The 26,401-nt window shown below is 40.4% G+C and overlaps 2 protein-coding genes across 3 annotated transcripts in view; one reads left to right on the top strand and one right to left on the bottom strand.

Moving 5' to 3' along the window:
- The window catches only part of LOC137295099 (lachesin-like), a 77,336-nt gene that overhangs the window by 5,011 nt on the left and 45,924 nt on the right, over positions 1-26,401 (top strand). The gene's annotated exons all lie outside the window — the stretch shown is intronic.
- Positions 1,719-12,094, bottom strand: LOC137294183 (uncharacterized). Of its 2 annotated transcripts, none has more exons than XM_067825174.1 (3): positions 11,968-12,094; positions 3,284-3,619; positions 1,719-2,958 (listed from the first exon to the last, which is right to left on the bottom strand). In XM_067825174.1, the coding sequence occupies exons 1-3, from the start codon at positions 12,062-12,064 to the stop codon at positions 2,582-2,584; spliced, it is 810 nt and encodes a 269-aa protein (XP_067681275.1). In that variant the 5' UTR covers positions 12,065-12,094; the 3' UTR covers positions 1,719-2,581. The 2 variants fall into 2 exon arrangements, with proteins under 2 accessions (XP_067681275.1, XP_067681276.1); XM_067825175.1 differs by lacking the exon at positions 11,968-12,094 and adding an exon at positions 5,049-5,117.

Here is a 26,401-nt window from a genome sequence, read left to right on the forward strand (position 1 = left end):
ATCCGTGGCCAACGGTGTTTGCTATGGTATGTACAGTTTTGAATTTATATTCCCGTTACTAATCCACTAGGTGCGCTGATCCGGACTGTCAAACCTTAAACTGACAGCGCATGTTGTATGCGTGATGTGCGCCATACGTGTTACTATTCCATACTGGGTCTTGGCCGAGGGAAATGGGGGTCTATGTGGTGGCCCTAGCACTCATATGCTCTCATTGTCATTGGCGGGGGTGAGCTTGCGGCAGCACTGACTGGTGGACATATTTAACAAGGGGTAAATATTTTATTTCAGGCTATGATCACTGGTTTTTCTTATGCAACCGACTAACTGCTTGGAAATAGATGCATGACACTTATACAAGTATACATAAAAATATACAGTAAAAATGTCAAAATTTTAAACCAAAATGGATTCAGATTAGTGAAGAACTGCTGCTGAAAACGTACTATTTATGCTTCTAACTAACTGTTACATTTTCTACGGAATTTCTTCAAGTGTCAGGGATGTGTAACAATCACAAATTCTCGATAAAGAACTTCCAGTCAATACTCTTTCGACGGAGGCGTATCCCCGATTTTCTTTTACGTTGAGATCGGTGGTAGTATAGGAACTATTTGTAAGATTTTAATGTGGCAATAGTTAAAGAATTACCGTCGGGAATATCATAAGGGCTGATAACGTATAAAAAAGAATTTTCATTATTTCACAGATGCTACGCCACCCGAGACTTGTTCTGTCTCGTGTTTTGTCGTAGGAAATGCCGTGACAATACAGTAACTTTTCATGGCGTTTTCCCTGTTATCTTCTATCGTGTCATTTCGTACTGCATTTTGAAATTAAACAAACGATGCCTTTCTAAACTAAAAAGCAAAGCAAAACGTGTCCGTTGATGACTTTTCGTCGTAAACGATCGTTGTTTTCAATGAAGGTGACCACGGCAACGCGTTTGCTGGGTTCTGTCTTTACATGTAACAAGTTGTCGCAGCGCACTTGACGGGAACCAGACGGGAAGCGAGAAGTTGGACCGTCGCTTATATCATTTCAAAAGGAGAGTTATCGCCTCTCGCAACACAAAGATCGCCCATTGTTGCTCTGTATATCAATCACTGACGTTCCAGACTCGTTTATGTAGCCAAACTGGCTGGAATATGGCGATTTTGACAATGCATCTTAAGCAGTTAAGCGAATTTAACATTTCGGATATTCCTCAGATTTTAAACTGACGTGGAATAACTGTAAAGCTGTTAAAATCGGAGCAAATCCCACGCACAATGTCCCATGCACAAAATCATGGTAAATAATACTGCGTATTTGAATTAGTTTGCAAAACTGCCATGGCACAACATAATCTCCCTTGTCACGTTACTTTAAGACACGAACATGTACCGCTTGGTGTCATTACCTGTAAATGAGTAACATGCCATATGATTTTATGCAGAGACATGGAATAACGCATAGAATTTGACCTGTAAACTCTGTCCTCGGTCGCATCGCCGGTACTTAAATGTTTACATTACTTAGAGTAGGAAGTTGTTTTCCGTAATGTATCATTGTTTTCCTCTCATTCATCAGTTTCTAAAATGCCAGTCAAACAGCTGATTTTAACGTGTTTTATCAATACACGGATGTCCATCGTATTCAATCTAAAGATTAAGTTCTAAACAAATGGGGTTAACTTGTTTAAAGATACAGCTCAATAAAATGAGTAAGAATGTTACTAAGGCACAAACGAGTTTATTGGTCATGTAAACATATGCAAAGTTATTCTAAATTGTCCCAGCCCTCATTGGTTTCAATGGGTGTGGTACCTCCCAGTCTCTTCACACCCATTTCAAAGGCTGTTTCACTTTCCCTGAACCACAGTACATTGTACTTTCCCTGAACCACAGTACATTGTACTTTCCCTGAACCACAGTACATTGTACTTTCCCTTCTACAGCCCGAAAACCCTGAATGAAACAAGTTTAGATTTCCCCCGGTTCAGACTGCTATAGGTTTATTTATTACCACAAAAATAATAAATATCTTCAGGGACTAAGGGAATGTCCACTAGGAACACAACGCGTCCAACACTTGGCTGGCGGTGTTTGGAGTCATATTCTCTGAATCGTTCTCTGTCTTGGACTAGGTTGCGCTCCCATGACGAGGACCAATCCGCTTTCATGTTTCACGTAGGGTGGGGCAGGCTTGACTATCTGACTCTCTGGATAATCTGAACCTTGTACGTTGCACAGGCTGGTCATAAAAATATTACTGGTGACTGTTGAGATCAGCTTGAATAGACGCGTGAAACTGCCTCACGACAACTGGTCGGGAATTCCACAAAGTCACCGAGCAGCAAATTGAAGTGATACAAATGAATTCAAGAATTTTTGTATGTCAGCTTCTATATTTTAAGGAACACGACGTTTCACGATATTCTTGATCCTTCCTCGGGTTAATGTAAAAGTAGGATGTGGATAGATAAAACCTTTTCTTTTCTGTTATCAGACTTGTGGCTGGAATGTGTTCGTTAATGAACTGTCGGATATTCTGGAATTTGGTCCAGTTCAATGTATTGCTAGCATATGTCATTTTGAAATCAGGTCAGACAGATCAACAGAAGCAGGAATATCAGCAATCGGAAACTAGGGTAAATGAAAAAGCTAGAATTCGGATGATTAATCAGTAGCGTGGCTTTGGCCTCCTGGATGCCACACTGACATCTCCATATTCCTTCATCTCCTGTCCTTGTTTCGTTTATAACTGCTACATACGTTTTCCCGTCACTTTTACCTCTGTCCAAAAATATATAACTTGGTCTATTGCTTAGGCAGTCGCTTGTCGATCTACACTGAAGGACGGTTTTGTTTTGGGGATCTCTCAGAGTTATGCCCTTGTCACAGATGCAACGTAAAGATGTTGGTTGTCCAAGGATTGCATTGCCATCTAAGTTCAGTGTAGGATACGCAGCTGTCCCTGAAGTGAGGAAACATACACGAACTGATCACTGTTACTTGCAATAACAGATTATTTACAGTGGGAACTTCATAGACGCCCTACACCTTTTCTGTAAATTGTGTCTTTTATCTTCATTGTTGCAACAAATAGGTACAACCTGTAAGCTACTTCTTTCCATCTACACTCACCTACACCAACATTCGAAATTTTTTAGATAGAAATGAATGTTAAATGCAAAACAATTAAAAGTGTAAACACGAAAGTTTATGACCCATGTCCGTTTTTGTCAAACTATGTCTAAAGCTTGAATGTGCGTAATCTGTAATGAGATAAATCCACGTACCTATCGGTTCTTGAACTGTCGGGTCCATGGACTTGCGCTGTATACGTAGCGTGGCTTTGGCCTCCTGGTTGCCACACTGACATCTCCATATTCCTTCATCTCCTGTCCTTGTTTCGTTTATGACTGCTACATACGTTTTCCCATCACTTTTACCTCTGTCCAAAAATATATACCTTGGTCTATTGCTTAGGCAGTCGCTTGTCGATCTACACTGAAGGACGGTTTTGCCTTTGGGATCTCTCAGAGTTATGCCCTTGTCACAGATGCAACGTAAAGATGTTGGTTGTCCAAGGATTGCATTGCCATCTAAGTTCAGTGTAGGATACGCAGCTGTCCCTGAAGTGAGGAAACATACACGAACTGATCACTGTTACTTGCAATACTAGACTATTTACAATGTGAACTATGCCGCTGTGGGTTTCGTGGGATGTCACTAAACCGAATGTAAATGAAGGCTGTCTCGCGTAAAGCGGCCATGCCATACATACGTAAGACCGCGTGGAAATGATCAAGGAAGTAGTACGATATCAGTAAAATACACTGTACAAATATACCTGATGTTGTACTAATGCCCCTGTACCTGACGTTGAACAAATGTGCCTGACACCGTACAAATGTACCTGACGTTGAACAAATGTACCTGCCGCTATACAAATATACCTGACGCTGTACAAATGTACCTGTACAAATGCACTTGACGCTGTAAAAAATGTACCCGGCACTGTACAAATATACCCGAAGATGTACAAATGTACCTGCAAAAAATGTACCTGATGCTGCATAAATGTACCTGACAGTGAACACATGTACCGGACGCTGCACAAATGTACCTGGCATTGTACAAATATACAAGATCTGTCTGGTAGTGGAGCTTGCAGTTACAAATCTATGGCGGGGATAACGTAACCATATGTTGTTTGTTAGTTTTACAATGTTGTTTTACGTTGGATATGGAAACACTCCAGCCATAATGACTGCCGTTTGTAAATACTCAACTTTGAACCAGGCAATCCAGTGATTTATCTCACGAGTACGAGAGCGCATCATTCTCTGGATCCACTTCTTCTGCAGTTTCAAACTGCGTGACGAGCACATTGTGTGTATTTTTATGTGTGTACGCTGGTACATGACTGCTGCGAAGGAAACACATTTTCATGCAGAGCGATAGAAACATATCAGCACAGCCTCCACAGAAACCCCATAAAAGGTGGCTATGCTTGTCGTAAAAGACGACTAATGGGGTCGGGTGGTCAGGCTCACTGACTTGGTTGACACATGTCATCGGTTCCCAATTTTGCAGATCGATGCTCATGTTGTTGGTCACTGGATTGTCTGGTCCAGACTCGATTATTTACAGACCACCGCCATATAGCTGGAAATTTGCTGAGTGCTGCGTAAAACTAAAGTCACTCACTCCACAAAATCCAGGGGACAAAACTACGACTACTCGACATACGGCAATAGTTTTACTGCTGTGAGTGAGAGCGTCCGGTTTTAAGCCGCTTGTAGCTATATTCCAGCAATATCACGGAGGGGGTCACCAGAAATGTACTTCACACATTGTATCCATGTGGGGAAGTCCACGGGCCTTCGGCGTGATGAGCGCACGCTGATACCCAACCGATTGGTCGATTCCACAAAAAATGTGATTATGAGCCACATGCATAATAGTCTTCACACAGGTTGCCAGACAGTTCAAATACATTTACAGTTTAACAACAAAAACTTAATTCACTATTCAGTAACGAATAAAAGTTCAGCTTACCCTTAACAGTAAAGAAGAGCAGCGCCATATACAAACTTATTCCGTCCATGCCTTCCGTATCAAAAGACGATTACTGAGCTGGATCTAATATTAGCACGGCTGGATTTCCATGACGTCACGCTCAAGGAAACGCAGCAACAGTTTGACGATATTGTTTTGCGCTCACCAAAACCAAAATGAGTCACGGTAAACACGGATACGGATATAATACTAGTATATATATTATATTTCATGATGTAATAACAAACTCAGCGCAAAGTTGTTCAAGCCTAAGCTAAAATGGGGGAAACAGGTTAACAGGTTACCTTACCCTCCTTACTTTAAGCGAGATATATTGAACATAAACTTGTTAACAAGGAAAGTATTCAGTGAAGTATTGTGGCGAGGAGTCTCCATTCAGAAGTCTTAACATGTATGCTCGGTGTGTCGAACTGATTTGTAGATTTGATTCGGAAAAATTCCACAGAGAGAGAGGCACTTTCACAGCGAGCAATATACGCTATGGTCTACTTAACAAGAATAGTTGTTATCCTTGGTTGAAACTAGTTTACTGGATGTCTGGTTAATAACGTGTATTGCAGAGGATACTCGCCTAGGATTTGTACCACGTGCACATCTAAAATCAGTATTATAGTGCGCAGGTCAATATGTCAATGTGTACGGGTGGGGGTGGGGGTGGGGGGGGGGGGGGGGGGGGCATGGGTACAATGTGTGAAACCCATTTCTTGTGCCCCCCGTCCTGATGTTGCTGGAACATTGCTAAAGCGGCGTAAAACTAAGCACACTCACTGTGAACGTTTGGTGCACTCTGGGTGAGAATGTGGTTGCACCAGGTTGTGAGTTAAATATGGTGTCCTAAAATTGCCATCGTGTGGGGCGTGAAAAACAACGACGTCGTGAGTCTTGTGTTTATATGTATACCAACTGCGCAGAACGATGCCGATGCTGTTGATCTTTGGATTGTCTGGTCCGGATTCGACTACTTACAGACCGCCGCCATATAGCTGGGATAAACTGAATTCACTCACTTGTATGTATACATACAGTACTATGAAGGATGCGTGTTTTAATAGATAGCAATTTTCTTACTTTCGGACGTGGCAGCCGTACAAATGTACACTTATCACGGGTACACAAAGTCCATTGTCTAGACTACAAGTTGTCCGACTCCCAATTTGCGTGTGGAAGTCGCGGTGCTGGGTGGTTTAGGCTTTGTGTGCTGGCGAGTAGGTGCCTGACTGGGGGTGTGGGTTCGAATGGGTTTCAGTCCAGTAAAACTACTAGAATCTATACTTTACTGAACAGTTGTAATTCCAGATTAACACGTGTTACTGCAGCAGTTCTATTTACTTTCCTTAGATATAAAGGACGTTTTCCGTTTGAACGCCCTCAAGAAAGTTTGATATTTTTGTCACAGAGTAACTTTATGACAAAGTGTTATCTTTCAAGATTTCAAGATTTCGATTGCTTCACTTATGTAGGTTCATCTCATTTTGTAGTTGAGGATACTTTAGACTACTTTACAATGTGACACAGGTTTTATTACATTGCTTTATTGGTCATCCCCTTGACCGTGACTGATATGCCAAAAAATAGCCCAAGGCATTGTCATTGTTTCTGCCCATTGTTGTCTTTTCGCCTGTCCACTGTTGTATATTACTATATGGCATGTATGTTCATATCTATACAATACTGTTAACAGTACTCAGTGGCTCACTCCTTAAAACAACACAGTAAAATTATTTTTTTAACAGACTCACTCAGCGGGCTCCAAGCAATAGAAAACCAAACACTCCAAAAGCCAACCTAAACGAGATACTGAAAGCCACTTGATGTTGATGTGCCGGCCAAGCAGCTAAAGCGGCATTTAAACTCTGAGAAGTGAACTCTCATGTAAACATGCCCCTATCGGGGAATACATGTACAAAACGTTTTTAAATGTACAAAACAATTTTAAAAATTTGGTTCTATCTCTTTCCGTCATCTTCCTTTACAGATATAATATAATGTTCCTAAAGTAAATAAAAAAAATCAAAACCTAAACTAAAACTACATAAATAAAAAACCCAACCAAACAGACAAATGAACACTGCAAATGAAAAAGAAACACCCGAACACTTACTTCTACACTCCATACACTATCGAGAACACTAAACTGTGCTCCACAGTACGCTGGACACAAACACCCCAATGCCCGCAAAATAAAACCAAAACATTCAAAGCCATTGTCATACTTCTAGCCCAAACTGGCTCTTTAGGTCGGTTATATTCAACTGGAAAACTGGTCGTTAAATAATTCAATTTAATCCTATTCCATGTTCGGATGACACATCCATACAAAGGTTTGAGTGCAAGACGATGAGCGCGTGTTTCAAAGGTATTGTAAACATTGTATGAAAAATTAAAAAAAAAATACCTGCAAACAAATTCAAATCACACATAGCATGCACATCCAACAGTATGTCCGTTTATCTAAATGGGTTACAATCCCGTTCTGTGTTAAGGTCGGTACAATAAAACATCCATGATAATATCCACGAAACAGTCACATACGTCATGTGGCTGATGTAAAATCTGTATAAAGAAATGGAATCACAGTATCACAAAAAGTCCTTCTTCACCCAGATTTGTTCATGTTACATAAAATGTTTCCAGGCGGTCTACGAACACGATTGATGAGACAGGTAGGGTGAGAGTGTTGTGTAAACATTGGAACACACACTCATGACGTCATTACTGTAAACTGGCAATTTCCACACACAACAGAACCTGGCTAATCACGACTGAAGAGTTCAACACATCAGAATTACAAATATCCCCATTATCGTTGCATTTTACAAATCAAGACTTTTGTCGCATTTGTGTTTACAAACTATACTCCTGAGCCAAGGTAAACTCCTTTACATGTACCCGTATTCCAATTCACATTTGTACAGAATGCATCTTTATAAATTGACTCTCTTCGTCACCTTCCTTCCTTATTGTGCCAACAAACAAGCTGAAGAACAATTATCTGCAGTAAGCTCGATTGCAAGTTCCTTTCACCAGAAGTAGTTGTAGGCCATGCAGTCTCAGGGAGTAAGGTTGTAGTCCTTACATTCACATTCAGTCGAAACATTTTCACATCCTCGCCATTATTCCTGCAGATCCAGTTACCATCGTGCTTCAGTTTCACTGAAGGTATAGTAAACACGAAGGTGGTTGTGTTGCTCAGACGTCTTTCAAAGATGTGGCCATGGACACTGTCGATACAACTGTTGTATGATGCGCAATGCAGGCCAGTCAAGCCGTCTGGCTGAATGACATTAATCATCCCATGTGGGTCTTTCAATGGACAACTCAGAGTAATGTTTGAATCTTGTCCTGCTGTGAACGATTCTGCTGAAACTGAAGATATAGAACGTCTCTTGAATATAAAACAGTGCTCACTCTTTCACCCACAAATGAGGAAACATATCCGTCATTAATCGTTATTTCTTAGACGTGCACAAGTCTGTAAGGTATTAATTCATAATTAAAATGATTATTTGTAGAAATATATAAATAACAGTCTTGTTGTACTGTTCGATGTACTGTTTACTTATCTGCTCTTTCAAGGATAAAATTACGTTGCATCCACGGGCTCAGTTTTCAGTACAGCTTTGGAGCAAGGCCAGTAATTTGTGTAGAACCAGTTGTTTTGGGGCTGTTCGTCTGTTTGTTTTGTTTGGTTTGTTTGGTTGTTTTTTTTTTGTGGAGGTGGGTGCTGGGGTGCTGGGGGATGGGGGGTGGGGGGTGGGGTGTTTGTTCTGCTCATATGTAAGTTGATCATTGTATTTCCAAATAAGGGCCATACTTTGTACATAATGACAAATCAGGACATGTTAATCCATGCTTTAAGTTGTGACAACCATTGGCTTGGATTTTCATTCTGGTACTATACCTCTCAACTTTCAAGGCAGCAGTGACAGATTATTAATGACAAACGTCCTTACTAATTCAGCTTATGTAAACATATACATGTCTTTGAATGAAACTGGTTCAACAGCTTGACGTTTGCAGTCTCGTGAATACCAAATAGGTTGAGTTTGAGATCTAGTTGAAACTCATGACATAAATGTTGTCTAAAATGTGCACAGGTTCAGAAGAGAGAAGGCATACCAGTGGACATTCAAAATAAACATGCACAATCGATTCACTTTTGTTATTTCCTCTTTTACCAGTACTGTGAAACTGATTTTAAACAATATTAGTACAGATGCTACAATGAAAATCGTGTAACTTGATATCTCTGCAGCATTGTTTAGGAAGACAAAACATTCCCTTTAGTTTAACTCATTTAAAGACATTTGCTGCCATTTACTGCAGATATCAGGGAGATAATACGTGTGCATAATTTGGACATAATACAGTTATATCTTACGAGATACAACTGGTTGTTACTGGGAAATGATTTTTAATAGAATGTGATCACAGCCGACACGAAAACAAGTGCACATGCATTTAAACCGACGACCTGAACACGTAAATGACACCTCTTTGGATGAACTTACGTACAATACGTACCCAATCACATAAATCATGCTGGTGGGGACAAAACATAATTATACTTACTTGATTGATGGTAGTGTGAGTGATATATAATCTTACAAGTTTTACACTTTCTCAGATAAGTACAGTTTCTGGTATTTTAGGGGGCTGGATCCCAGCATAAGTTGTAAGTATATATGTAGTAAGGAAAAATGTCAATGAGAGTCACGGAGTTGTTAACGAAGCGGTATAAAGAAACGGTTGTGATTTTGTGTGCAATACCAGTCGTAACCGCAACATCTCACGCAACAGACCAAACACTCTTCCCAGGTTATTATAATTGCTCATGCGGATGATTAAGGGTCTTTCATCTCTGTGGCTCTGTATATATTATTTTGCTGTTGGCCCAAATGTAGATAAGATGTTTAGGAGATAAACGTACTGTGTTTGGAAAATCATAGAATTTTGTTATATACCTCTGATTTTCAAACGCGGTACATTTAACTCCATCCTACCATAACTCCATTATCAAGATTTAAGAAAATACACACGTACTGTGTTGGATAATCAGAGGTATATACGTGATAGTATACCACTGAATGACTTTAATTAACCAATCACAATCCAGCATTTACTGAAGTCATGGTAGAATAGTATATACATATTAATATATATATAATGAAACAATCGTTTCAGTACTAAGACCTTAGGATGACGTACGATTACTAAAATGGAGGTATATTGTAACTGGACATATTTATCATTATTGTCAGAGACCAGAACTTCACCAAACATCTCTGATAAATTTTCACATGTATCAGGTGACAGCAACATGGCTATCAATCTGTCTCTTGGACAAGCATATGTACAGACATTCAACATGGAAAACATGTCGAGGGCATATAAAATTATACAGGGCGTATCAATACGAATGGGGACTTCAGGAACGAGAACATTTTGGCTGATTATGGTTAAAGCGAAGACGATTACCCAAATAGGTACAATGCGTCAAGCCCATTTCTGGTGTCTCGTTTTATTGCTGGAATATTGATAAAATTGGAGTAAAACTAAACTCACTCAGTAAAATATCTAAGGTAGAATACGATCTGGAAATATCTAGGTTACCCCTACACAGCCATCCGACACATTCCTGTCCTATAGTTTGTAATAACCTGTTCATAGCTTTTGGCATTATGACCTGCAAAGCTAGTATGGTAGTGATATCTTCTTATGCAATACATATATTGTAGTTTTAAAAATATGAATGTCAACATAGGAAGCCTCCGTGTCTATCTTTCTGACGAAGTAAGTGATCTATTTAGAAGGGCATCTCATATTTTAGGATCTCAAATTCTTATGATCAAATTCGTGACATTTGTTTGAACCTATCCGCAGCAAGGAAAACTATTTCTTCATGGTATTTGATATCAATTTTTATTCGTCAAGGGTTGAATCAATAGGAGACACGAGAGCAGACTGAACAGTGTAACTGTCCGGAGCCATGTTAGATACTTCATTCAAGGCAATATTTAAACGATCATTTAGTCCACATGTATGTGGCCTCTGCGCACTGAGCATTGCATAGCTAAACTTCTCAGTGCGCACTGAGCATTGCATAGCTAAACTTCTCAGTGCGCACTGAGCATTGCATAGCTAAACTTCTCAGTGCGCACTGAGCATTGCATGGCTAAACTTCTCAGTGCGCACTGAGCATTGCATGGCTAAACTTCTCAGTGCGCACTGAGCATTGCATGGCTAAACTTCTCAGTGCGCACTGAGCATTGCATGGCTAAACTTCTCAGTGCGCACTGAGCATTGCATAGCTAAACTTCTCAGTGCGCACTGAGCATTGCATAGCTAAACTTCTCAGTGCGCACTGAGCATTGCATAGCTAAACTTCTCAGTGTAACGTAAACTGCTACTTCTTCACTCTTGTAATGCATAAAGTTTGTGAAAACCTCTAATAGAAAGGCTGTTGAAGATCCAAACAGATATAGGGCAAATACTGGACAAGTCTTTCCACCAGATGACGGGCATGTTGCAAATAGATGGGAAATAAGAATGGTAATACATTTAATGAATACTTTATTATTAAATTAAGTATAGGTTTCTATAGCGTTGTGAGGCAAGATTGAACCACTGCAGCACGGAACAGGTCTAAATACTTCTGATGAGAAAAGTCTCTGTATTCGTCCAAAGAATGAGTAAGCGGTAAATATCGTGTCAACAACACAGATGTTGTTGATAAGCGGCTGACGCACTGCAGGCGGATGGGCTTAGATATCTCATTATAGGCTGACATTATATTACTCATCGAGTCTGAAGTGGGTCAGTGTTGCACTACAGTTACACATTTACCACTAAACATACCAGTATTTACAAAGATAAACAAATCTGGTGACATTCTTACCTAGAACTTTCACCATTAAGCACAAAAGTAGCAGATTCATGATCTGTCTGCCCCAAATGAGCGACGATGACTGTGCCGACTTTAGAAACATGAACATGGCGGAACTACGTGACTGTGGGGTATGTGTGTACTCCCATTGTATAGAACCTGCTCAACGGGTGTGTTATATTGTTGCCAGGCGTTACTTCTACATGCATGTAATGCGTATAATGTTATTTGGGTTTGTTTAAGGTCGTCTGCAACTTGTGTTGACATTGCTAATGTGAGATAGTATGGTGTGGTGTGTCCATGTTTAATGTATGGGCCTTCATAACCCTTAAATGTGATCTATTTTGCAAATCCTTGGCAGACTGTATTAATATAGGTTGAGATTTATTTTACGTGGTTTTTCCTTTCCAGGTTTGCTTGTGCTTTTTTCACATGCAACAACAACGGCAACAAGAAGTTTACAGGGTGAACCTTTGTTCTGATCCTTAAACATGTGAAAACTTTGATGTGGGTGAAGGTCATCTTGTGAACATTCACTAAACGGTGACTCGCCCATAGTCACGATGTCTCCCGAGATTAGAAAAGACACAAATCTGCTTACATTAGCAATCGTTTTTGATTGATCGACAGGTTTTTATACATATATTTTCAAATGATACAGCAGTCTGTCAAAGTTTTCCACGATGAAACCCAAGGACAGGTCATTCATGGATACGAGGCCTTGGTCGTGGTCGTGGTCCTGGTAGCAGATGCTTGTATGAATGGGGGACACCAAGGGGCAGTCATCAACTTCATGCCAGTTTCATTAAACTATTCATCTGTCAGGGGCTCAGCCAAGGGTTTACCACACAAACAACTGCGTAGATCGGTGTGCGTAGATTCCGTATCCTCCATCCACATGGAAGGCGATGCGCCCACAGAGGCTTGTCATATATACATACGTACCGTGAAAGAAACTGAATGACTTAAGTAAATGTACAAGGACACCTTGGCGTCGAGTGAGTGAGTGAGTTTAGTTTTACGCCGCACTCAGCAATATTCCAGCTATATGGCGGCAGTCTGTAAATAATCGAGTCTGGACCAGACAATCCAGTGACCAACAACATGAGCATCGATCTGCACAGTTGGGAACCGATGACATATGTCAACCAAGTCAGCGAGTCTGACCACCCGATCCCGTTAGTCGCCTCTTACGACAAGCATAGTTGCTTTTTATGGCAAGCATGGGTTGGTGAAGGCCTGTTCTACCCCGGGACCTTCACGGGTCCCTTGGCATCGAGGCGAAAGACTACACTTCAGTTATCCTTTGTGTACTGTCTGCGCAGATAAACGCAGGTACCGGGCGGGCGGGTGGTGTGGTGTGGTGTGGTGTGGTGTGGTGTGGTGTGGAATAGTATTTTGCTAGTGTGCGTGTGTGCGTGTGTGCATGCGTGCGTGCGTGCATCCGTGTGTTTTCCTGTTGGCCCCGATTTTGTCTGGTGTCATGTGGCCTCTTTCACTCTGTTGGCATTTGTCACAGTATATGAGTTTTATACGATGTATACATTTCTTCTTCATTGTTCCTATGCTTCAGTAAGTTCTACCTAGGGACGAGTCCACACTTACTGAATGTGCGCAGGTACCTATAGATGCATAGGTACCAATAGGTACAAACCTGCAGAATACCGAGTCTCTATTCGCTGAAACAAATGCCACTGGAAGAAAAGGCTAAATAAGCGGATAGGCCTATACTCACACGCATAAGAAACGCAAGTTTTGCTACCCAAATAGGAAACAAACCCTCAAGTAAATACGAGTGTTGTCACATAGTGAAACCTGATGGTATTATCAATGATTTTTGCTGCGCCTTGGGGCGCACGAGTACGAAAGAATCATTAGAGCGCACCATACCAATGAACATGCACATGCACGAATTGTCACCATCATTAGTGGGTATAAGACTGTGCGCATACTAGTAAACTGGACATATCACCCCTTGTTCAACAATGCCACGCTTAACTCAGATTGAGTGAAACCATGTTGGCGGACGTTTGGAAGCTGAAGAGTCTGTCCAGGATGTCGCCAGTCATTTCATCTTTAATACAACCACGATTTACCATCTCCAGCATCGATACAACGCAACATATATACTGCCACTGATGACCTCTCCTGGTACACACACACGACTCCTTTTGAATTAAGAAAAGTACAAGCAGTGAATCAACTAACAAAATCCTCTCGCCCAAAGATTCCTTAGATCACATATGTGACAGTAAAGTCTTTTAGTACACCCTCGATCATTCAGTCATGGCACGTGGCTTGTATGCAGTATATAATTTCCGCTTTCGCCTTCATCTTCATATTTTCTGTTTTACACGTTATCGGAAGGGTTCTTACAAGCTCCTGTGATTTCTTGAACTGTGAGATGGGTAATTTTGTTGCTACAATAATTGATCACATTACATGTATGAAAGCAGTTTCAGTTGACGTACATGTGAAGCAGTGTATCATTTGTGTGACATACATGGAAAAATGCCCATCCCTTCCTGTCGCATGCATTGGCCTTTCAAGTAACTGTGAACTAAATATGAACATTTTCTGATCTAAAAAGTTTGCCTGGAATGAATATAATACTGTCAGCAAAAGGAAAACATTCAGTCTTGCGTTTTTCAGCATAAATGCCTGTAAAATGTAGCTCTTCTAGCAAAACCCAAAGTCGCTCAGTAGGAGAGATATTTGCAAAATTATAAACTTTCTTGTATTTAATGTTGATCATTACATACAAATCCACCTTATAATCAGTTGGTGTTGCTTTTGCGTGTGAGTATATCTATATGAATGCCACTGATGAGACAGGATGTGCGAGAAATGCGTGTTAAGCATGTGCTTCCTTTCCGCGACTCAAAAACGGAAGTATCTGAATCGAGGTTCCTCCCATAGCAAAATAGCCAACAACAAACAAACACAAGATTCACACAAAAGAAAGGAAAAGACCAAAAACCAAACCAAAATTTAAAAAAGACCTCAAAATACATCAAAAACAAACAAACAAACAAACAAAAAAAAAACCCAAACGAGGAATTCGGATCCTGTAAAATGTGTTGTGGCCGGTTTAAGTCTGTTTTTAACGTCAGAGTTAGAATTGATTTTCAGCAGCCCATGCTTGTCATAAGAGGCGACTAACCATAGGGACTTGCATCCTTAGAAACGGCGTTCGAAAGACATATAGGTGTCTAGACCCGACCCTAGTACTATATAAAGGGATTGGCCATTCCCAGTGTATATTTTATTTCCAACCAATCGGACGGCTCGAGACTGTTTGTGCGGATCTGCTCAGGTCACTTGAATGTCAAGGTCACTAATGGCCAACAAGTGAGTATGAGTGCCGGCGATTTTGGTGGCAATTCTTGCTTACTGTCGAGAAAGTGACATGTAGATGTTGCAATAAGTTTTCCGACCGCAGCCGATCGAATCAAGCCCAAAGCTGGTGCTGTCAACGTGGCTGGAAAATAATTGTGAGTGCGTTTAGTTTTACGCCGCACTCAGCAATATTCCAGCTATATGGCGACGGTCTAAAACTAATCTGCACCAGACAATCCAGCGATCAACATCATGAGCATCGATCTGCGCATTTGGGAACCAATGACATGTGTCAACCAAGTCAACGAGCCTGACTACCAGATCCCGTTAGTTAATCGGCCCTTGTTACGTTTTAATTAGCAACGTGAACCTACAGATTTACTGTAAATCAGTCTGAAAAAGAACTCTGAGTGAATTCATCAAACTACAGATTGATGTGAAACAGTTTCTAAATCACTACAAAGGAATTACAATGGCAGTACAAGATAGAGTGACAGTACAGATTCAACAGCAATACAGGAGAGCGTGGAAGTATCCTGGACTATGAAGTATATGGCGTAAAGGTAGTGACAATAGCTGGAAAGGCCGTGACGGTGTTACTGCTACTGTGTTAAAGAAATTTTGACGAAAAAAGAGCGTTGACACTCAAGTAAAAATGAAGCGGCAACCAGGTGACAATTACCTGATAAAGGCGCACCCTTCACAATAGTATCTTATTCACTGGATCAGGTCAAGCTGAACTACCTGTTGCGTGTACGGCAAGTGAAGGACAATTCGCCATGCAGAGTTGTGTCCCTTACGTCACATGCCATTTTTCTGTTACTGGTTATCGTTAAGCCTGCATCAAGAAGAATTACCCTTTTAAGAGCTTCCTGCTACCTGCCACATCTATTATAAAACTAGAAATCTTAACGACAGAAAGATGTCTTGGGCGATGCAGACGCACACATATATTGATCTTCCTCGAAAGTTACACTTAAGAAACCAAGGAATGTATATATGTTTATGTAATATTAACCAAATTATATTTCGATCCTACAGTTTGGGATTAGTTTTTTTTCTTATACCGACGGCACCCGATGCGCGATAATTTGAGGTAAAATGGTGGATACTTGCATACTTATTATTGTAGTATTCACTCACTCAGTCACTCACTCACTCACTCAGTCACTCACTCACTCAGTCACTCAGTGATGACCCAAGTCAGTAAGTATGTTATCACCTTGTTAGCAAGATTGTATTACCATCCTAATAAGTATTAACTGAAAGCCTCATGCTGTGGGCCTGGAGGAACACGTGAAGCGTCTGACGTTAGAAACAATGGCGGAGGAATAAGATGGCAGCGTCTGTAAAATCCTTGTGACGTTGGTGGATGGCCATTACTCCAGAACGTCCACAGAAGTCTCAGCTAGGTTTCCGCGTATTTCGTTGCAAACATTTGAGATCGATAAGAGTGAGTGAGTGAGTTTAGTTTTTCGATGCATTTAGCAATATTCCAGCAATATCACGGCGGGGGACACCAGAAAATGGGCTTCACATATTGTACCCATGTGAAATCGAAACTTTGAGAGTGGGTCAAGTGTGGTTGCTATAGGAAGGATTTTAATATCCCTGACAATGGAGGGTGGTACACAGTCTGCTACAAATCTCACAACATTATCACTAAACCGACAAAATAGTAAAGCCTGAGAAATCTGGATATATTCTTATCATACAGACACCCAAAAAAGATTACTGTTTATCAACGGAATGATTCAGTGTTAGTGGCGCCATTTCATAATATGTTTTTCAACTTAGATGACCAGAATGGAAATGCATGTTGTAATAATAGCTATGATCTATGATCGTCGTCAATGACGTCGTCCGTGACTACGATGTACAGATCTGGAGCACGGACGGACCAGGAAACAAGCTTAACAACTCCAGCCATAACAGAGTGAGCGAGTTGGGTTTTATCTAAAAGTATCCACTTGGTTGTATAGACATTACATTTCCAAACTGCACAAAAAGTCTCTTTGTGGACGAGTTATGCGTGTTTGAAAATACATTTTCGAAACAGATTTCTCGTCCAGGCGTTTCTTTTTTGTTTTTGTTTTTTTGATATTATAATTCGAAAATTCTATTTCAGCTTTTTAGTTGAATGTCTTTCTTATATCCGTGCATAAATTATCGGCCCTTGCTAATTTCCCTGTTGTATCCTGTGTCATGCGATAGCTCTGGGTTCGTATCACGGACTCGATAATACTTCGTTTGCGGTTATCAGTGGCCTGTCTGCGGTCGTGGGTTTAATAAATACATCTGACTGGAAACGATACAGCCACAATTTGCCGTCAACCCAAACACAATATACAGCTCCATCTTGTAACTACCACATCAAACTTTTTAAAGTTGAAAGTTTCACTGCACACGGTGACATATCATTAAGTCACATGGATCGTTTTATGAAATCAGGAAGATCATATTAACTACTTACAGGGTGGACCAACGCCGGTTGTTATTTAATCAGGCCGGCAGTTTCAAATATTTGCAGGCCGATGTGGCCTTCAGTAAAGTATCTGTCTAATTTTTCAAATGAGGAAAAATCAACTGGAATCTTTCCATGATTTTTTCTTTATTAACGTTCTTGAATCATTCATGATCCTTCATTTTACGATAACTTCCAGTTTCACTTTCTAGTATTTCAGCGCTTTGCGCATAGGAATGTCAACATCAGTCTTTAACAAATAGAAACATCTGTGCGCCATGGTATGCTCTGACTGTGTAGAAACAGTGAGAAACTGTGAACATTGTAGTTTTCATTGGTTTACTTTTAACAAAGTGGGCCTGTAGACTTCATTCAGGGCATGTAGATATTAAAGCTTGTGGGTAATGCGACCGACAGTTGCGTCTTACCAAAACACCTTGGAAGACGGTACTCGTTGTTTCATGTCTTGGGCTCGACATTCTGCTGTAAAAGCCAAGACTCTGAGCAGGGTACCCACAGTAAAGTGTCGCTGTGTATGTAACTCTACAAAACCGCAATTAGTCGTCACTAGTGTAAGTAACCACATTGTTAAACACACACTCGATCGCACTTACTCACTCACAAACGCACGCACGAACACACGCATATATAAGGTATATCTCGTTTCACCGCTTTTCACCTTCCCTTACGTCAGAGCTCTTCTAATCGTTATAATTATCCTGAGGCGAAACCGTGTAGAGAACCAACATTCTGATACTCAGATCTATTCATACAGATTCTAAAGCAGGTTGTTATCAGGTACCCTGTTTATTACAAACGTATAACAAAAGCTATCTTGTTCGCTGCCTTTTTATCACCAAGGTATTTAAAAACATATCAAATGAGCTAAAGCTTGTTGTTAGCATCAATATTATATAGTTTATAAAACAAATGAGGAGTAATAAAAACGGATAACTGTCGAGAATAAGAGTTATGATTCACGTATTACCTACATAAATTGTCTAAATGATTCTTTGGAAAACAAATATATGTATAGCGCGTCAAAAGGGTATTCCTATCTGATTATTCGACAGTAGACTGTTCTAAATTGCTCTAGACAAAAATATGCACAACTATTTTCACGACATTGTTATGAAAAGATATAATGCAGATTGCCATTTGAAATATATCTTCATGACATCGGATGCGCAAATATCATGAAGTTAGAAACACCTGCAACCGATAAAAAACACCTGCTTCTTAATATCTCGCCATACTTCGGTGTATACAAGAAGATTGGTAAAGAAGGTCGAGTCCTGTGGGCTATTTGGTTTCAAATGAGCTGCAGATGGTTAGATGTTTATGAAGCATCGTTGCAATTACATTTTCAGCAACACAAGGAACGGATCAAGAAGGGTTAAGGACACATGATTGCTTTGGACAACATTTTTAACTACAGAAGCTTGGTCTAAGGAGCACTAGGCCCCATATGCATGTGCAGCTTACACGAAAGACAAAGTGGTTAGATTTAATATTTGAATAGTTTATCTGATATGTGATCAGTGAAACACAGAATCAGCTTCTTCAGCCGGAAAGAACAATTCTTGCCTAACGTGTAACAATAACAGACACTCCTGTACAAACATATTTTCTGATAGAAGTATGCCTGTTTCCAGTGGATATGTTCACTTCACCTCGCAGAGGATACCAGGCGTAGCAACCATTATGAAAACGTCCGGGATTACACATGATTGTTTCTAAAAAGGTTGGGCCAACTCTCAATACTCTCTAAATATAAAGCTTTGCAACCTATCGATTACACGAAAAAATAGACAGTTAAGCGCCTGGGGTATTCTTCTATATTACACTATAAAGAGAGCAAAAATCAGCAGTGATTGGTAGTAATGTTGTCTGATTCCCTTGTAGCTTTTCTGTGTGCGTGTGCGTGTGCGTGCGTGTGCGTGTTCATGTGTATTATGCTGACACTGAATTATATTCTAGATGTATGACGGCGGCCTGTAATTAAATATATCTTGACAAGACAATGTGATGATGAATATAACAAGCAGCGTTCCACTCAGTCCATGTTCGCGAGTAACCACCCTTGAGTCTCTCCCTAGCACCCGGATCTGTTCTAACCGGACCCCCTCGGAGCAGATATAGTTACTGATTACATGTCTGGACAAGACAATGTGTGTGATGAATATTACAGGGAGCGTTCCCCGAATTAGGGGTATGATAATTCGTCCCAGTCCGTGATTACCCCTCCATTTGAGAGGCCCCTTACCGCCCGGATCTGTTCCACCCGGACCCCCTCAGAGCAGAAATAATTACTAAATTTGGTAGCTCTGAGTATGAATAAAGAATTCATATCCTATTTAGACGGTTGAAACTTATTTACTTTGGCTCTAGTTGGAGTCTACAGGTAATTATTGGAAGTCAGCGGAATGTATATTCACGAACCCAATTGCATTCTCCTTTTTCTCGTTGGGAATTGCATCACAGTGTCTCGGGCACCTTAGGTCGCAGTAGAAGGGTGCGTCTCTTGTGCCGTCGGATCAAATTCCTTGCTGTCGCTGATCACGATTCCAGGCTCAAGATGGTGAGGTGTAACTGTATGATGCGACCCTAAATCAGCACGCTCGGTTTAACTGAAAGTACAACTCAATGTTGACCTAAACTCGCCCACACTTTTTTTTTCATTTTGTGTCTTATGGTGACGAAATCAGTTGCGCTCCTTTGCTTCACACCGATGTTAATAGAAACGACAAAACTCTCTCTGTATCCATGAGAAATCTCTAAAAGCAGAGTCGATTGTACAATTCGACTGCACCATAAGTATGTATTGGTGTGACGGCATATTCAACAGTATTAGCATTCACTGAAAACGGCGGTCGTCATGGACGAAGTATACTCCTCTGAAAGAAATTAGGCCCGAGAAAGACGCAAATTACAATGATTAATAGAATCAGCTGGGTAGCACAGAAGGATTGATCAGCATCGATCAGCTCCTGCACTTCTGTCAATCCGATGTTTGTCGACATGTACACGTGGGTTTGATCACATTAGTGTATGCAAACTCGCACCCACACATTCCACAACTTAAAACCATACAGAATGAATAACGACTGAAGCCAGAGACTAGGTGAACATCCTCTCTGAAACGCCACACTGGATGAACATGCTAAAATAATTACCCACACCTGAGGTTAGTGCCCCTAAAGACCTGATAGCCGGTTTAGTGCCTTTGACGACGTCAACGTTCCTAACGATGCCTAACGGTGCTCACTCTATCATCCATCGGTTTCTCTTACCCACTTTTGATTAGTAACTTTCACCATGATCAGCTGAAATATTTGATTTATTTACTGACAGACCTGCACAAAATCAAAGTTGAGGGGACAGTGGCATGTTTTGATTAATTGCAAATGGTCATAATTTTACTCGGGGGCGGAGGAGTAGCCTCCTGATTACAGTGTCTGCTCCTGAGGCTCAGCACCGGGTTCGATTCCCGACTCGGTACTATGTCTGGAGCCTATTTCTGGTGTCCCCTACCATGATACAACTGTTATATTGGTAAAACCAATGTAAATCCATTCTCATTCACCCCTATTACTCTGTGGCCAGAATTATGAAGTTGTTCTAAAGCCAATGAAGAGAGAATGAGTGAGCTGATTTCAGCCTCTATATAGAGATTACACATGCATGCTTACCTTGACTTAGATATGGGTTGGGACGTCTGTCTAGCCTGGGGTTGAATCGTCCACAGGAAGGGTGTCCAACATAGATACAAAGAGTGTTACACCAATAGTTTATGTTATGACTAGATGAACACTGCCATATTCAACGCGCACCCAGATCAGTTCCTTGCAGTGTGGACATGTCTTACACCGGTTCCTCTAAAAACTGGATAGCCGTTCTAAAAATGCTTATATAAAATACTACAGTTTTTCTTGGTGGTCTCTTCTCATGATCACTGACTCACTGATGGTTACCAACTTCATCATATAATGGGATTTTTATCTATGAGGTAAACCCAATAAACCTTGTGTCACCACCCAAGAGGGGCCACAATAAGGTCCCTTACCAGGAACTACTTTTAATCAGCTTAATACATCGACGTGGTGACATGATTATGCTACACGCACTTGCTCAATAACGTATACCACCTCCTTGAAAATAATCCTCACTGGCACCAAGAAAAACTGTGATAGAAAAAAAACCAATCGTTTTTTTATGCATTCGGAATTAATGGATTGTTCCTGTTGGTATAAAATAGCAGTGAAACTAACCACCTGTTTCCCTTTCATTACATAGAGTACATAGCGGTCCGAGCGATCAATATGTTCCGGCTAACCTTATGTATCAGCAGTGTATATTATGATAGCACGTTTTACGTTAAAGAAGAGGTATAAATGGCATTTTATGGAGGCCGATCCCATATATTTCTAACTTGAGTTCCAGCTTAATTATACTGTAACAGTACACTTAAGAGCCATAACCATCGATTTATTACAGTTGTGGAAACTGATCCTACAACGTTCGGGAAAATATCATTGAATCATGTTCCAGTAGGTACTATGTAGAGAGCATGGTCATAAGGAGACCTGGCACTGGATGTACCGTGAAAACAGAATGATACACTAGCGGGACGAATATGGTGGTTAACGGTAACACCACACACTGGTAATGTACATTAAACATCAGTGAGTGAGTGAATGAGTGAGTGAGTGAGTGAGTGCATGAGTGAGTTTTAGGCTGTCAAACAGTCAAGTGAAACTTTTGAGCCTGAATCTTTAAGCCTCTAAATATATAAAGTGGCCCGACTGAAATCCGTGTTTGTGTTTGTTTGTAATATCTCAGCTGTGCAGTGATGGACGTAACAACTCTGTGATTGACATTATCAGCAACGATAGGAAGGGATGTGGTGACATTTCTCAACAACCCTAGTTAACCTGACCACCCGTTCCAGTTCCGTTCTCTTTATGTTGGAGGGAGGCCTGAAGTAATGCAAGTTTCAAACCAATGTCTTCTATAACACATGTTATTTCACTGAGACCTAGAATGCTAAAATGTTGTAATACTGACCTATCAAATTCCTGAGCACCAGCCTCTTTGAAATCTTTAAAATGTAAGCACCAAAGGATGTTGGAATGTTGCTCGACATAACGAGAAGGTTGCCTGTTGGATGGTTGAACTAACACATAGTTGCAACGTTTTGTCTCTTTTCATATGTACAACAAGAGCCAAAATTTCTTTCAGTTCTTTCTGGAACAGATATATTTGGTTGAAAAGAAGCATTTACTGGTGTAACGAAACGTGCGGGGGCAGGTGTGCTGGTGTTGATGACACGTCGTTTCTAATACTTTAACTTACGAGTTATTTGTAGTGAGTATACGTAAACTGTCAAGCATGACTATTTCAGAGTGATTCATAAACAAGTCTACGGTGTTTTCAGAATCGTGCACGTGTAACTTTATGTTATATGGTTGCAAAAAATCTCCCACTAAAATGATACCTAAACGTTACGGAGAAACCCTTCTGATTATAACGGAGAAATCTTTCTGACTGTAACGGAGATACCCCTCTGACTGTAAGGGAGAAACCCTTGTGATTGTAAAGGAGATACCCTTCTGACTGTAAGGGAGAAACCCTTGTGATTGTAACGGAGTCACCCTTCTGATTGTAACGGAGAAACCCTTCTGACTGTAAGGAAGAAACCCTTGTGAGTAAACTTTTTTCGGAGGAAGTCATTGCCGGAGACAGGAGTTCTACAGCCATTCTTATGTACAGCTTGATAAAACCCTTTAAATTTTCCGCGATTTCGATCTTAATGAATTAACATACTCAGAGCAGAAAGACTTCCTCGACTGCTTTAAGATACCTTGGAATTTGTTCTCGCATAACTGTGAAAGGTAACGCTGATAGGTCAGGACATTGCTTCCTTGTTTGCGAAAACCCGATATCATCCCTCTTTGATGTATCAACAGAAGCGACAAACCCCTTTCCACGTCCACAAGGAATCTCTGAGTCCGCTGCACGATTTTAACCATATAGTGAGTGTGTGTTTGCGAAGAGGTCAGTGCATCCTGTATCGCCATCCTGCATGACCATAAACACAAGGCTGCTCAGTTCTTTTTCTGAAATATTTCGGAAACGGGTAAAGGTCTAAATGGGGAATTCATTTTTGTTGCTGATGCGTCAAACTTTAAATGTCCTCCGCGTGACCACCATAAAACATTTAAATTCACTTAGACCTAGCATGTTGTAATACTCATCTTCAAACTTAGCAACAGCCTCTTTGAAATCTTTTTTGAAAAGAGCATGCCGAACTCTACCTCAAAATGTAACACTAAAAGATGTTGGAATGTTGCTCGACACAACAAGACAGTTGGCCACTGAAATAGCCACGTTTTGTCTCCTCTTACTTGTAAAACCTGAGTCAAACATTTCTTTCAGTTCTTTCTAGAATAGATATATCTGAGTAAAAAAGACCTCACTTATAGCATTACGTACAATGTTTTGAATTGTGGCTGTAATGGGCAGTGCGCCGGTTGCTGGGAGTTCATTAACCAGATTCGTGGGTGCTTACATAAGTTATTGTAAGTTATGTCATAACCGTCAAGCTCATTTGGGAGGGAATCTCAAAACAGAGATGGTAGAAAGAAACAACATCGATGTCATATGGACACATTAATCGAGTAACCTGCTTATTTGACGCGAGTTCTACGTGGAGAGGACTAAATCATTGAATTGCAGAACGCACGTCAGTGAAACAACGTCAGAATTGATGGAAAAATGGCTCTTGGTGCTGGTCTAGGACAACCAATGCTTAACATGATCTGTGTGCTTTGGTCCAAGATAACAACGTAAAAACCAGATTTTGATCTAATCACCATGAGGTGGGCTGTATATTGTTGGCCCTTGACTTTAGCACGTAATTTCATATTGCATACTTAATGATTGTATATAGCGCTCACGCGTTACAAGTACAACATATGCACGTCGTTAGGTGTAACAATGAACAGATACCTATAAATTCATGTGATAAACTGAATGTGCATCACAGTGCTCAATGGTCAAACTAATGATAGAATTTAACGCACCCTGATACATTTACGTAAAATTATGTAAGTACATGTGTGCAGTTGATAAGCTTTGTTCATTTTTAGGTAAGTTGTCTTTCAAATATCATGTAAGAAAACATAGTCTATGACGTAATCATTTGAACTTATAACCTGTCTGTTTATCGTAATTTAAACTTTGTCAATATTGTGATAATCATGGTGAAGACTAATACCACATGTTTTAAGTATGCCCACATTTTGTCAAATATCGTAATATCAGACTATTATTATTCACCCCTAGAATGATGAAGAATGTCCAGCTGAATAATCTATACCGAAATGTTATTTCAAGTTTATTAAAGCGTGTGTATCACATCACGAGTGTATATACACAAAATGTTACTTCTTGAGTCAAAAAATAATATGCTTAGGCTATTGAAACACAACAACCACACACAATTTCAATTTGAAACATTTTGTTTTGTTTTGTTTTGACCTTTGGTTTAGAAATACATTGCTCAAAAGTACGTTATGATAGTTCACCAAACATTCACCACATTCATTCCACTAACGCACTGCCAAACAGTAATACGGTAATTCCACTAACGCACTGCCAAACAGTAATACGGTAATTCAACTAACGCACTACGTTAATTCGGCCAGTTTGATTATATTGCATGAAATAGAACCTCAGCGGCATTTCCAGCATATACCTGATTTGACTTTGAAAAACATATTCTTCAATTATTCATAGAATATGTGGGTGTTACAATTTCTTCACGGGGAGGTGCGACAGTATGATGGTTAAAGCGTTCGCTCCACGCGCCGAAGCCCCAGGTTCAATTCCCAACATGGGTACAACGTGTGAAGCCCATTTCTTGTGTCCCCGTCTTGATATTGATGAAATATTGCTAAAAGCGGCGAAAAGCTGAACTCACTCACTCACTCTTATCGATCTCAAATGTGATTCCACACCTGTTTGCAACGAAATACGAGGAATCCTAGCTGAGACTAATTACTCATTCACTCACAACAAACTCCACCATTGGTTTATGGTGAGAGAGTCTGGGAGTTGTAACTTACAACCATTTAGTAACTGGTGATATCACACCTGAACCATAAGTGTATTGCATACATGAGTAGCCCGATAATCATTAAACAAATCATGGTTGAAATGCTAGACGCGGTTATAAGAGTGTTACATTTTGTACAGAGCAGGTATCTTGCTTCCATAATGCAAATCTGTTTACTTATCTGTCTATTCTACATGTTCAGATACGCCATCGAAAGAAATATATGTTCATCTCATGTTCGATGAATTGGTGAATTATTCTATGTGGTTAGATACGCCATTGAAAAAAAGATATATTTTCATCCCATGTTCGATGAATTGCATCCTCGATATCTCCAGGGTCTACGTTCTGAAAAGTCTCCACTATACCCTGGACGCATCTACGGGTTGGCCCGATCATTTTATTACCTCCCTTTGCTGACTCCGCTTTCTCACAGTAGCCAATCAGAGTGGCCGCCGTTATAACCGAACTTGCCAGTGTCAACAAAGGTAGCAGGTGCAACTGCGAAGGTTTGCTTGCCGTAC

Source organism: Haliotis asinina, chromosome 8 (assembly GCF_037392515.1).
Source record: "Haliotis asinina isolate JCU_RB_2024 chromosome 8, JCU_Hal_asi_v2, whole genome shotgun sequence".
In the NCBI taxonomy this organism is placed as follows: Eukaryota; Metazoa; Mollusca; class Gastropoda; order Lepetellida; family Haliotidae; genus Haliotis; species Haliotis asinina.